The 14,302-nt window shown below is 35.1% G+C and overlaps 2 protein-coding genes across 2 annotated transcripts; both read left to right on the top strand.

The window, feature by feature from the left end:
- On the top strand, positions 1–4,244 carry LOC142107811 (nicotinamide N-methyltransferase-like). Its single transcript, XM_075191433.1, has 3 exons — positions 1–151; positions 1,061–1,268; positions 3,364–4,244. Exons 1-3 carry the CDS (start codon positions 1–3, stop codon positions 3,785–3,787), a joined length of 783 nt encoding a protein of 260 aa, XP_075047534.1. The 3' UTR covers positions 3,788–4,244.
- Positions 4,245–9,004: 4,760 nt separating this feature from the next.
- On the top strand, positions 9,005–14,058 carry LOC142107810 (nicotinamide N-methyltransferase-like). Its single transcript, XM_075191432.1, has 3 exons — positions 9,005–9,155; positions 10,659–10,866; positions 13,635–14,058. The coding sequence occupies exons 1-3, from the start codon at positions 9,005–9,007 to the stop codon at positions 14,056–14,058; spliced, it is 783 nt and encodes a 260-aa protein (XP_075047533.1).
- Positions 14,059–14,302: the final 244 nt, after the last annotated feature.

The following is a 14,302-nucleotide window of genomic DNA, read 5'->3' as shown; positions in this document are numbered from 1 at the left end:
ATGGATTCTAGATCTCATAAGTTCTATCATGTCGATGGGTTTGATTCAAGATTGTGCCTGAATACTTATTTTTCTGATAACCCAGAAATGGCATTTGAAGTTGAAGCTTTGAAATTTCCTATGGAGAAACTTCACCATGTTTTCAGCATGGGTATGTATACTATGCTTTATCTTACTACTAAGACTATTTTACTTCTTTTTTAGGAACATTTGCAAAAGGGAAAAAATATCTTTTACATTTGCAAATTTAAGTTTCTAATTAAAGAGACAACCTATAACCCACACTTGTCTCACATGAATAGCTTAGAAAACGATGCAATACATATGAGACATTACAGCATACTTGCCAACTCTCCCGGAATAACCGGGAGACTCCCGAATTCTGGGTAGGTGTCTCCATGATGCGATTCTCCGGGAATCGCATCATTTTGACCCGCCCTCCGTGTTAAAATGACGCGTTTGCATCATTACATCACAGGGGGCGGGGCCAAAAGAACTCGTCATACTTTTGTGTACATTAATGTTTATTCATTTTATAACTTGGAAGTTTTTGTGGGTTTTTTAATATATATATATATATATATATATATGTTACCAGGTTTTTGCTACCTGTGACTCTCCAGCTGTTTTGTTACTACAAGTCCTAACATGTTCTGCCAGCATTCTTAAGGGTTATGGAAGTAATTTAATGTTAGGTTAGACCCACTAGGCTCCACATGTGTCTTTGAAGACCTTCCTGAGGAAGGAGGGAGGGGGAGTTGTGCCCCAGTTCTCCTGCTGATTCAGATTCCATATCATTGACATCCAAAAAATGTTGTATGTATAAGATAGATAGAAAAATATTGTGCTTTCTCTATTCAGCCTGTGATTTTTTCAAAGACATCTATATACTGAGGCTCAGAGAGAATGCATGACGGAAGTAAACAGATAGCAAATATGGTAAGCAATAATAGGAGCATTGTGATGCCATTGTATATAACCCATACATTACAGAATGATGTGTAGAACAGATGTTACATAACATATTGTACTTTCTAATCATTGGATTCTTTCCCTGCAGGTCACATTAAGGGAGACATTTTGATTGATTTGAGTATTGGTCCCTTAGTTCACCATCTCTATTCAGCTTGTGGATTTTTTAAAGACATCTATTTATTAAAAATAAGTGAGAAATGCATTATGGAACTGAACCGATGGCTGAACACATATACAGGAGCGTTTGAGTGGAATCACACATTGTCATACGTTACAGCGTTGGAAGGAAACAGGTTTAGTATCTGCACAAATATCTCTCATATACATATGTATAGTACGTATCCTGCAGTGTATTGTGTCTGTCAGAGCAGAGCCGACCTAGACCTGTATGCAGCAAGTGACGTCTCTTCAGATCCGCTCCTAGTTCAGTACGGATGTGCTTATGCCCGAATTACGCACATTAAATAAACCCCGCACAATTTACGCTCATTTTGCATGTCTTAATTAATCAAGGCCAGTATGTTTATTATAGAGATCAATGATTCCCATATGTGTATACATAACATAAGTGGTGAGAAACTTGTATAATGCAAATGTGTCCATAAAATTGTCTTTTTATGATTTTTAAGAATTCTTTGGGGTTTAGTATATACAAAAATATGTGAGTGTCTGTTTGTAGGGTAGATCATTTAGACAGCTCCATTGGGGCAGGGATTGATGTGGATAACGAAATATTCTCTGTTCAGCATTGCATAAAATAGTTACAATATATAAATAAACAATAGAAAATATATAAGACAAAGAATTGGGTAAAAAAAAATGTTAAGTTTTTTTGGAATAATAATTATGGGCCTGATTCATTAAGGAACTTAAATTAAGAAGTTTCTTATTCAAGTCTCCTGGACAAAACCATGTTACAATGCAAGGGGTGAAAATTAGTATTCTGTTTTGCACATAAGTTAAATACTGACTGTTTTTTCATGTAGCACACAAATACTTGATAGCTTATTTGAACCTTGAAATTTAAAGTTGATGTTTGTGTGATACATGAAAAAATAGTCAGTATTTAACTTATGTGCAAAACAGAAAACTAATGTTCACCCCTTGCATTGTAACATGGTTTTGTCCAGGAGACTTAAATAAGAAACTTCTTAATTTAAGTTCCTTAATGAATCAGGCCCTATGTCATATTCTAAAATAGTCTGTAAGAGTGATTTTCCTTAACTAAGGTTTTTTTAATTTTTAATGCTAGATAACATTTCTATCAAATTTTATAGAGGTCACATTAAAAGAGCTTTTTTTTTTAAAGATTGCCAGGGAACTTCATTCCAAATTACTTTCAAAAAGTTGTTTAAAAATGTAACATTTTTATAATGAAAAGTAGTTTTTAAAATAATTTTGCCATACTCAACAAAATATTTAGTACAATAAACAATTTTTTGTATTCTATTTTTTTATTTTTACTTAACCAGTACCTTTCTGGCCTCTGTAGAAACTGAAAGGGCTAATGGTTCTATGTCCCTAAACTTATGTATATTTACTGAGATCCCCCTACCTGCACACTGCCATCGTTGGGCTTGGGCTGTCAGTCACACGTGGCATATCCAGGGCTCATGCACAAATTTTTTATTGTAGTCGGATTACTATGCAATTGTGGTCGTGCAGATTTTGGCGTCTGTCAACCATGATAGACTCACCGCCTAGACTAACCACAGAGAACATGATCCAGGATGTTATGGTAGACAGAATAGGGAAAAGTAAATACATATTTTTGTTTTACATAGCTGTTCATAATATATTAAATATTAATTTATTAGTTGGATGGAAATTCCCTTTGCTGGTGCCTTAACCCATAGCACCCAGAAATTTGTTTGCATTACCTAAAAACTGAACTAGAGGACTTATACTTGGAATCTAGTATAGTTTACATAACTTTTTTCCCTGAATTCTTTGCAACAGACCCAATTAAATATTGACATTCTTACTTCCCTGGGTTTCTGGGTCCACCAGAACAAGGTGAAAAGAGTCAAAATATCACTTAAAAGCTCAACCTACTACACACCCACTATCACTTTCAAGACAAAAAGGAATAACCTTATAAATGTCAGCCACCCATTCATTCAATCTCACAAAACAATATCTATTTTTTGTATATGGGTGCATAACGGGTCCCATTCATACACTCAGCAAGTAAATGTCCCAAACCGCCCAACAGAAAATGTTAAATAATTCACTCCCAAAGATACTCCCATTTTCCCTACTAAAAACCATGCGCAGCGCTCCAAGTCAGGTGCATTTGTGCAGAAATCGGAGTAAACGGCATTAGCACTGTGGGACCTGTACTTTTGACTTTTTGGAAATGACCCTTATTGTGTTTGTATTTTTCAGAGACCAATGTGAGGACAGAGAAATAATGTTGAAGACGGCAATAAAGCAGATTGTGCAATGTGACGTTGACAAGGAGAATCTCACTGACTCGGTGGTGCTACCACAAGCCGACTGTGTAATCAGTGCGTGGCTGCTGGATGTCATCTGCAGAGACCACGATGATTACATCAGATATCTGAGAAAACTTGCAAAGTTTGTAAAACCTGGAGGACACCTGATATTACTCGGCAATTTAAACGCAACTTTTTTCATGCTTGGGCAGGACAGGTTCCATTGTTTCACATTTAATGAGAACTATGTAAAACAAGCTCTCAGTGGAGAAGGGTTTATTATTGATCACTGTGACATTTACACAAGAAAGGCAGTGAGTGATCTTTGTGACTACAATGAAGTTTTGTTCATCGCAGCTCACAAAGATAAATAGGCCTGGGAACAGATCTTCATAGGAATTTACCACTGTTAAATCTTAATTAAATCATTTTAAACTATATCAATATTAAAATTGTATTGAGCTTTCCTTATTGATATTAACGCATTCATTAATTTTTGCAATTTATGTGTTGCTGATTGATTAAGGAATCTCAGAATAAATTTCTGATCTGTGATTGGCTCTGATAGGCTATTATTATTGCTATTGTTAACCTTTATTTAGAAAGTCCCAACATATTTTGAAGCACTGTACATTGAGGGGGATCGTAATGCAAACAAATTATGTACAATGACTTGACAAAGAAGGAGAAGATGACCCTACAGAATAACAATTGTAGTGTTTTTACTGCAAGGCAGAAGCATTATTGTTCACCAATCAGTCATTGGTGATTTACATTTTGTGCAGCTACACGGGAAGTGTTATGGTTGGAATGAGGAGAGACAGTGGAAGATGGAGATATTAAAGTATGAAACACAAATTAGTCTTTTGTAGAAATCTTAAGATGCAACCTTGATTGTTGGTCACATCTTTAGTAACATAACCTCATTTTGTGCTGCATGGTCCCTATAGTGGTTATCATCATTGTCCTTCACTCAGTAAATGTGACACTCCTAATAGTAGGTGTTCGAGTGTATTGTGGCTCCACCTGGTCTCTGGACTCTCTTCTTTAGATCCGACACGGCAGTGGGACAGAGAACCCAAGGCTCCCCGATTCAAGTAGGACACCAAAAAAAATTAAGTAACATCACATATGTCACTTAAATATTTATGGACAAAAAGAATAAGTAACAAGATATACCATATGAATACAGTTGTTTGTAGTTATAAAGCAATGCTATTCACATACATTTTACTCTTAATATAACTCAATGCCAGTTGGACATATGATGTGCTCTTCTTAAACTATATTCATACAAGAAAAACGGAGCAGACCCATGAAATAAAAAGCAAACACACCCCTGCTGTAATCTTCACAGTCACTTTTACTGTGATATTCCGCTTCCAAATATGTGCAAATCAAATCTTTTTTAGCTGCAGAAGTTGCTATTAGTAGCTTTATTTATCACAATCAGTACTATAGCAGCTTGTGTTGCATAGTCTCTTTAATAACGGGGTAGTAGTAAGTTTACAGGACGTTTCCGAGGTGTTTTTTAATCATATAATCCTCACTTGCAATTAATTAAGCACATTTAATAAAAGTCTGAACTCAATATTCACTGTCTTTCAGTGTTTTGACAGCAGTTTATGGAAATTGCGCAGCGGATTTAAACATGTTTTTACAGGTCTGCTTACAGCTTATGTGATAAAATTACTCTTTTCGTTTCTATATCAACAATCAGTTATCTTTGTGGAAATGAACGTTTCTAGGCAATATGGATGCCAATGACAAGATGGAGAATGTCTCTGAGGTGACAGTTGGTTACAGTTAAAATGGAGGTTCTGTGTGACTGAGATAAGGGTCTGTCCCTGGATACACATCACACTTCTCTAGTGATTATATATATCTTTCAGCAAAATGTTCAGTACATTACAAATATACTGAGAGGAATAATTAATACAGATATTCTGATAACTATATGAATCTATTTGTTGTTTCCCTGTCAGAGTAATTGTCACTTGCAAATAGGTATATTTATCTCCCTGCCTCATCTTCTTCTATTATCTCTTTCTATCTCTTTATCAATTTCTCTTTATATCTTTCTCACACATTTTAATGTCTCAAGTTTCTATCTTACTGTGTCTCATAAACTTTGTTCACTGCTGCTCCTCTGTCACTCTCAGTTTTCCTGTTAACTGCTGCTGTGTCACTCCAGTTCGTTAGCTTTCTTTTTTCTATCAGTTTTCCTCTATTTTCTCATCTCACAAGACTCCTCAGCCCTCTCTCTGTTATCCTGCTTCCATGCTGAATCACTGTCTCCACAGTATTATTATTTTCTGTCACACAAACAAAACAGAACTTTCCAGCAGCCTCATAGACTGGATTTTCCCTGGGTCCTAGAGTCTCTCCTGTTTCATCCTGTGAGACAGTCTACTGGGTCCTAGGGTCCTGCAGTTTTCCAGGTATCACATGAATTTATAGTTATTACTTTAACCCTAGCTTATTATTATTATTACCCCACTCTCTTGATTCCTTGACACAGAGTGGAGGTGCCAGAGCAGGAGGAGGCCACAGAGGAAAGTTGAACTATCAATAGTTGCAGTTACATTAAGAAACCTCTCCTATATTCTTAGTTGAAACTTTTTGGGGCAGATTCAATTAGCCGCAATGTTCCTCAAAATATCGTGGCTGCGCACTTTCTCTGGTACTACAATAAAACTCCACTCATTTTACCTTGCACATTTATGGGGTGTCTTCATCGCTTACGGGTCTTGTCAATGTGTGTGTGTCTGCTGGTGACACTGATGCAGGACCATTGCTTTACCAGCAGAGAGAGGAAAATCAAAGCCGTGTGACAACAGAACTGCACTTGGAACAGATACCCCAGAATTTGGCAAAATGGATCAATAACTTGCAATGTATTGCTTCCCTGTGTATTATTTTGCAGTTTTACAGTACAAGTGTTAAGCATTTGTTTAAAAGTGCTAATATGAAATAAACTTTAAATATTCATTTGTTTAGATATTTGCTTGGGTGTGAAGGTACTTTCCCACAATACTGGAATCTGGTGAGAAACTGAAAGGTGAAGACTTGGTGCAGGCAGTCACTGCTGGTTTACTCTGGGTACACGCTAAGTCGGTTTTTGCGGGCAAATAACATTTGTCTTAAATCCTTGAGTGCTGCCTCACCTGGAAAATTATATATATATATATATATATATATATATATATATATATATATATATATATATGTACTGATCAGCCACAGGTGAAGTGAATAACATTGATTATCTTGTTACAATGGCACCTGTCAAGGGGTGGGATATGTTAGGCAGTAAGTGAATAGTCAGTTCTTGAAGTTGATTTATTGGAAGCAGGATAAAAGGGCAAGCGTAAGAATCTGAGTGAGTACAAATAAGTACAACAGTATCAAAGACGTGAGAGTCAGCCTGTCTGTCTGTTATACAATATTACAAGATGGATTGTAGTTCCCATAAGCTCTATCATTTAGACAACTTTGATTCAGGAATGTTATTTCCTTTTAGCAGTAGGGTACCAAAGAGTTTCACAAATCCTTATAAAATTATAGATACCAATGTGGTTTTATATGTTTATCATTCTAAAACTAATTTATAAATGGACACATGATAGTAGCTAAATAGCTAGGACATGTTTCGAGTAGTCACATATTTTTGCTTTATTCTTAATTATAAATTGTGAAATCTCTGCAAGTTGTGTGAAGCAAAAGTTGCTCTAACCTATAGTAAAAAGACATATGCTTTTATTTTCTAAATCGAACTGAAAAAAAAATGAGAATTGTAATCTGCAATATTTTACAGAACAGTATTCCTGTGCACCTATTCTAATAAATATTCTGCATTAAGGGGCCATTTCAAATCTTCAATAAATCTAACGTGATTTTTTTTTTATTCTGATAATGCACCTATATGCCCCCTTCATGCATTTCACGGTGCATTTCAGGTCCTATGGCAGGATGTAAGGGAAGTGAGAAACCACAGTCAGATAAGGTAGTCTCTGTCTGTCTGAATAACTAGTGTGTGGTTCAATCATAGCTTAAGATAGACATATTAAAGTCTCTGAACTGTGTTGCTTTAAAGAGAGGAAAAAGAATCTATAGTATTTTGGAAAATAAGAAATATTTAAAATATTTAAAAAGCATTGTGAAACTTTAAATAAAATTCATGAAGCATTGTGCCAACGATTGTGCGCTATGTACATAAATACTTACAGGAAAAAGGTAAAACAAAAATGACAATGGCTACACATGTTTATGGGTACTTACAAGCAATGAGGCAACAAGGCTACAGATGAGGAGAGAGCTATCTCATAAAGTCTGTAAAGTGACAGAATAGTAATGTTTCCAGTTTCAAATGACCTGCTACAGTTCCCGACTAAAAGCAGTCTGGGACATTCCTGCCGCCATAGTTAATGTGGTCTGGAATGACCAAAATGAACAGAAAAATAATGCATCCAACAGTTAGCAATGGTATTGCTCGGTGGATGTTGATCATGGGCTCAAGGTGATTCTACCCAGTCTTCAGAGTTTCTAAAATATCAATGGTGAATGAATTGGGAATGAACACCTCATCTCTGCATCGGACATCCCAAAGAGGTTTACACGTGACCCGCATACACCATTCAAGTGCCCCCATTGTTGCTACTGCTGCTGCTGCTTGCATTGCAATGCCAAAGAAAAATAAGTTATGCCACTGGCCCAAAAGAATTCTATATAGTTAGTCCCTTACTAATAATCGATGCAGGCTATTTCATTTTTTAGAGCTCTACAATTGTCATCTCTAATCTTATGAAAAATGTAAAAAAATGAATATATTAAGAATATGCATTTTATATTGTGATTATGCTAAGATGTTTTTTTAAAAGTTAATAACTTGCCTAAATGGCATGTTGTTTTTGTTCCTAATTTATTGTGAATGTGAAATCCAGATTTGCTAAAACAAATACCTCTATAGAAGAAAAGTACTTAGCATCTTTATTATGTGTATATAAACCCCATAATATAGGCGTGAGAAATGAATGAAGTTCTATCAGCTGGAGAGGTCAATTTGCAATAATGCACAGAGAAGTCTGTAGCTATTGGTGCTGATCATCATTGATGCATAACGGTGCACAAGTCCTTCAGCACTTTTAAGAGATATTCCTCCCCACCTATATGCATCTCTGTGCATGTCTGCATCAGTCATTATTATATTCTTTACATATCTTTTACATTTACTTTAAATAATGAACTGATTTATTTTTTTTATATACTTGTACTAGAGATGTTATAATGGAATATAATTAAATTGTTATTCCATTTTATTGAATTTAAAATGCAAAAGTGGATACTATGAATTAGTATCCACATTTACATTAATTACAGTACTTTATTCTGCAAGATGGTATCACAATCACCTGCCTTCCCATGATGAACTCATGACCAGGATAAATCATCACATGATAACAGTAATGTTCCTGCTGCTGCTGAATTTACATAGCTGGATCCTAGTAAATATAAACAGAATTCTGAGACCAGATAAGCACAACAGTGTCCAAGACGTGAGAGTCAGCCTGTCTGTGATACAATATTACAAGATGGATTGTAGCTCCCATAAGCTCTATCATGTAGATAACTTTGATTCAGGAATGTTTCTGGATACTTATTTTTCTGATAAACCAGAAATGGTCTTTGCAGATGAAGCCTTGAAATTTCCCATGGAGAAACTCCACTCTGTTTTCAAAGAGGGTATGTATACTATACTGTATCTTGCTAAAAAAAGATATATTTATAATTAATAAGATGAAATTATTTATTTTTAAATACATTTTTAAAAGGGAAGAAGCATCTTTTACATTTGATACTTTTGATACTTTGGCAATAGTAAATATACCCCTCAGAGCTGTTGTGCGCAAATCGAGCTATAGTAAACACAAAGGGGTAAATGTATTAATATGCGGGTTCTTCAACACCCGCGAGTTCAGCGTCTTTGGCGATTAAATGTAAAGCGGCGCTGCATTGTATAGGGAAGTTTCCCTTTACAAGGCAGCGCCGCTTTAAATTTAATCGCTGAAGACACTGAACTCACGGGTGTTGAAGAACCCGGAGCTTCATACATTTACCCCAAAGAGTCTTTCATACAGCTGACCTTATGTACTGAGTAATATAAAACGTTCAAAAGAAAACAGCTATTAGCTAATGAAAACAGCCAGGAAGACTCTTTGTATGTTTAATATGAAACTTTGGTAAGATGTCCTTAGCATTATATAAAGGATCTATTTATAGTTGTGCAGAGAGCCCATGTAATAAAATATCTTCTCCCCTTAATATGCCACAGTTGACATGGGACAGTATAAAATCCCTTCCTAATGGCATAAAGAATGGTGGGGTACTGTGTGTATGGCTGGCACTTGTCTAGTTAGTTTGTACATTTTAGTAGAATTATTGAAAGATAGACCCTTGGTTTCATTTTATGATTTTTAGAGGAGTGAAAGGCCAACATGAGTTCTCAAATGGACCCACTTTGGTATACAATTGAGAATATTTAGGACACAGGCTGCACGTGACTATACAGAGATAGAGGTTGGTAAACACCCTGATGTACATTAGAGTTACTTGTATTTTTTTAATTGATTTACAATATATGAGCGATAGGCAACTTTTGGATTTTCACTACAAGTCCTAGCATGCTCTGCCAGACTTCCTAATGGAATGTGAGCTTTTTAATATTAGCTCAGACACACTGTGCCCCAAGTGAGTCTTGGTAGAAACTCCTCAGAGTGTGTGTGTGGGGATTTATTTGCTAAGCCCTGTTCCACATGCTGAATAAGATTGTAAATATAATTGTCCTCCTCTACTATGATTGTCATCCATTTTTATTTGTCATTATAGCTTATTGGCACCCAGTATTGTATGGTCTTAGCAGGCTATAATGACATGTAACATATATTGTTATTTTTAAAATGTGTCCTATGCTCCCGAGTGACGATTGATAATATTTACCTCAATATGTTTTATAAAGGTTTATACTGTAACACGTTATGCCTGAAAATGATAACAATAATACATGTTTTGACAGTAGAGGTGGCCCTTAACGTCCCATTTAAGGCTTCATGTTGTATAAATCTGTATTTTCAAATACGAGTTTACATTCCTCATTCAATTAAACAGTGTAGAATTTAATATGTCAAATATACCTTACAAAATATATTGTGCTTTCGCTTAATTAATTATTGAAATATTTCCCTGCAGGTCATATTCAGGGAGGCCTTTTAATTGACGTCAGTATTGGTGCCCTCATTCACCATCTCTATTCAGCCTGTGGATTTTTCAAAGATATCTGTTTACTGAAGTTCAGTGAGAAATGCATTATGGAACTGAACAAGTGGCTGAACACATGCACAGGAGCGTTTAATTGGAATCACACATCAGCCTATCTTGCAGAGTTAGAAGGATGCAGGTTAAGTATCTGCACAAATGTCTCTATAAGAGTAAACACACTGTCAGTACAAACCCTTTTCAATATGCTTTACTCAACAAATTAGAAGAATTAGCACTCATGGTGTAAATTGCTTGAAAAAAAGTGTGTGGGTGTATGGATATTGTTGAGATCAATAATTCCTGTTATTATTGGCATTTAAGGCAATGCAGATATCGCATATGTCTAAAAACTAGTTTGTTTTTAAACTAAATGATAAGATAATTCTTTCATGGATATCTGTGCATAAAATTCTACATTTCATTATTCTTTGACATGTAGGAGATTAATTCAGGTAAAAAAAAATCTAAAGAATATGTTATTAATATTTACATTATAAAAAGTGTGCAATAGTAATTTTTATTAACTGTTACATTTTCTTAATTCTAGTAGGAGATAAAAGTTCAGTCACAGGTGTTAAATTCAATAAAAATGACATTAGGATGGCTTAAAAACAAAAAGTCATTTGAAAACTAGTATTTATAATGAAATAAATGGCTTTCAAAGCATTTTTTAAAACTATTAAATATTAAAATTAAGAATATTTAAAAAAAAAATAAAAAAAATCCGGCTGCAACAAAACAACAAAACATTAAGTAATATTAATATTTGTTTATTTATGATTTTTCCAATTTGTTTTTTTATTTTTTTTACTTAACTAGTTCCCGTTAAGCCAAAGTAGAAAGTTGAAGGGCTGGTGGTTCTATGCCTGTAACATGATGTATATTTACAGAGTTCAATTTCCTTGTCCACTGTCATCAGTGACATCCCAAAGTAATGATCAGCTAATCAATTCTGCAATTCTGCTCCTACCCCTCCAATCAAACAATCGTACAAACACAATCTACTGAGCACAAATGAAATCACCACTTCTACCTATAGTGGGTGCCATTGATAGGAAATCCGGAGACATCACCTGATTCTATAGCAGAGGGGGACCCTGAATTTATGTAGATTATTTAATGTTCACATTCGTTTAATCATATCAGTGTTCGTTACCTACCTATTCTTCAAACACTTTTGGCCAACAGACAAGTAAACCAAAATAATGGATGCAACCGTAAGAATGTGTTGTTGCCAAATTTGGTGTCAGCGATGGGTTTTAGTGAACATCCTGATAAGTGTATTTCATTGGGAAAAAAATTGAAAAACAAACTTTTTTTAAAGTTTCCTCATTAATAACTCTATTATTAACAGGTGACATTAATTGAATACTTTTTTCTGTGCATTTTGTTGGGACTTTAATCCCCACACATACAGTATATTGTACGCATCTTGCAGTGTATTGCGTCTATCAGAGCAGAGCAGACCTAGACCTGTATTCCACAAGAGACGTTTCTTCAGGTCCGCTCTTTGTTGAATATGTGCTTATACCCAAATTATGTATGTTTAAAAAAAATCATCATAATTTACGTTCATTTTGCATGTCTTACTAAAATTGTCTTTTTATGATCTTTAAGAATTCTTTGGGGTATATAAAAACGATGTGTATGACCCTATGCCTGAGTGTCTGTTTGTAGGGTAGTTTATTTAGACAGCTCCATCGGGGCAGGGACTGATGTGGCTAATGAAATATTCTCCGTTCAGCATTGCATTATATGGTAACAATATATAAGAAAACAATAATAAATATTTAGGAGAAAAAACTGGGTATAAAAAGGGTTTTTTTAGAGTAAGAATTATATCATGTGCTATAAAAAGTCTGTAAGAGTGAATGTTCATTAACTATTTCTTAATTTTTAATGCTAGATAAAATTTCTGCCATAGATGTTTGTTTAAAAATGTCACTTTTAATAATTAAAAGTATTTTTAAAAATGATTTTGCTATCCTCAACAAAATATTTTGTACAATGAATATTTTTTTTTCGGATTCTTTTTTTTTTTTTTTTAGTTAACCAGCGCCATTAGGGCCTCTGTATAAACTGAATGGGCTAGTGGTTCTAAGTCTCTAATCCGATCTATATTTACTGAGATCCCCCTACCTGCACACTGCCATCGTTGGGCTTGGGCTGTCAGTCACAAGTGGCATATCCAGGCATCTCATTCACTGGGGCTCCAGATTGCTGTAGTTGCTATGGAAACAGTGCTTGATCCAAATGCACAACATTTTTTTTTATCGTCTGATTGCTTGAGTAGTTTGGCATCTGTCATCCATGATAGAATTACCACAGAAAAGATGATCCAGGATGTTATCGTAGACAGAAGTGGGAAAAGTAAATACATATTTTCGTTTTTACATAGCTGCTACATATATATTCACTACTTAGTTTGGGGAAATTCCCTTTTCCGATTTCACAACCCGTAGCAACTAGACATTTGATTTAGTTATCTAAACTAAACTAGAGGACTTACAATTGGAATCTTTTTTTCCTGAAGTCTTTGGAACTGACCCTGTAAAATATATATATGCCTACTTTCCTGGGTATCTGGAGAAAGAAGGAATGACTTTATACATGTCAGCCACCCATCTATTTAAGTTCTCAAAACAAAATCTATTTTTTGTATATGGGTGCATAACGGGTCACATTCATGCACTCAGCAAGTAAATGTCCCAAGCAGCCCAACTTCTCCCATCAGAAAATGTTAAATGTTCCACTCCCAAAGATACTCCCATTCTCCCTACTAAAAACCATGCGCAGCGCTCCAAGTCAGGTGCATTTGCACAGAAACCAGTGTAAACGGCATTAGCACTGTGAAACATGTACTTTTGAAATTATTCAAGTGGCCCTTATTGTGTTTGTATTTTTCAGTGGCCAATGTGAGGACAGAGAAATAAGGTTGAAGACGGCGATAAAGCAGATTGTGATATGTGACATTGAGAAGGAAAATCTCACCGACTCAGTGGTGCTACCACAAGCCGACTGTGTAATCAGTGCATGGCTGCTGGACTTCATCTGCAGAGACCACGGTGATTACATCAGATATCTGAGGAAAATCACAAATTTACTAAAGCCTGGAGGACACCTGATATTATTTGGGAGTTTGAATGAAACTTATTGCATGATTGGACAGCACAAGTTCCATTTTTTCAAATATGATGAGAACTTTGCAAAACAAGCTCTCACTGGAGAAGGATTTATTATTGATCACTGTGATGTTCTCAGAACAAAGACAGTGAGTGATCTTACAGACCATGAAGGAGTTATATTCATCGCAGCTCACAAAGAGAAATAAGCCTGGGAACAGGTCTTCATCTTCATAGGAATATACTACTGTTAAATCTTAATAAAAAAATTCAGGCTATAATTGTATTAACATTGTATTGAACTTTCCTTATTGATATTAATGCATCAATTCATTTTTGGAGTTTATCTGTTGTTGATTGATCAAGGAATCTCAGATTAATTTGTGTTCTTTAGTGGTTCTGACAGGCTATTATTATTATTAATATTATTGCTATTAGTTTTTATCTATAGGG

The sequence above is a fragment of the Mixophyes fleayi genome, chromosome 11 (genome assembly GCF_038048845.1).
Source record: "Mixophyes fleayi isolate aMixFle1 chromosome 11, aMixFle1.hap1, whole genome shotgun sequence".
Classification (NCBI taxonomy): Eukaryota; Metazoa; Chordata; class Amphibia; order Anura; family Limnodynastidae; genus Mixophyes; species Mixophyes fleayi.
Note: the sequence above shows the minus strand (reverse complement) of the source record. Positions and strands in the feature narration are given on the sequence as shown.

What these genes read in the sequence shown, in the direction of transcription:
- LOC142107811 (XM_075191433.1), top strand. Translation starts at nt 1, where the DNA reads ATGGATTCTAGATCTCATAAGTTCTATCATGTCGATGGGTTTGATTCA. An exon ending in TCACCATGTTTTCAGCATGG is followed by an intron (nt 152 to 1,060) that starts GTATGTATACTA and finishes CTTTCCCTGCAG; the next exon opens with GTCACATTAAGGGAGACATT. An exon ending in ACAGCGTTGGAAGGAAACAG is followed by an intron (nt 1,269 to 3,363) that starts GTTTAGTATCTG and finishes TGTATTTTTCAG; the next exon opens with AGACCAATGTGAGGACAGAG.
- LOC142107810 (XM_075191432.1), top strand. Translation starts at nt 9,005, where the DNA reads ATGGATTGTAGCTCCCATAAGCTCTATCATGTAGATAACTTTGATTCA. An exon ending in CCACTCTGTTTTCAAAGAGG is followed by an intron (nt 9,156 to 10,658) that starts GTATGTATACTA and finishes ATTTCCCTGCAG; the next exon opens with GTCATATTCAGGGAGGCCTT. An exon ending in GCAGAGTTAGAAGGATGCAG is followed by an intron (nt 10,867 to 13,634) that starts GTTAAGTATCTG and finishes TGTATTTTTCAG; the next exon opens with TGGCCAATGTGAGGACAGAG.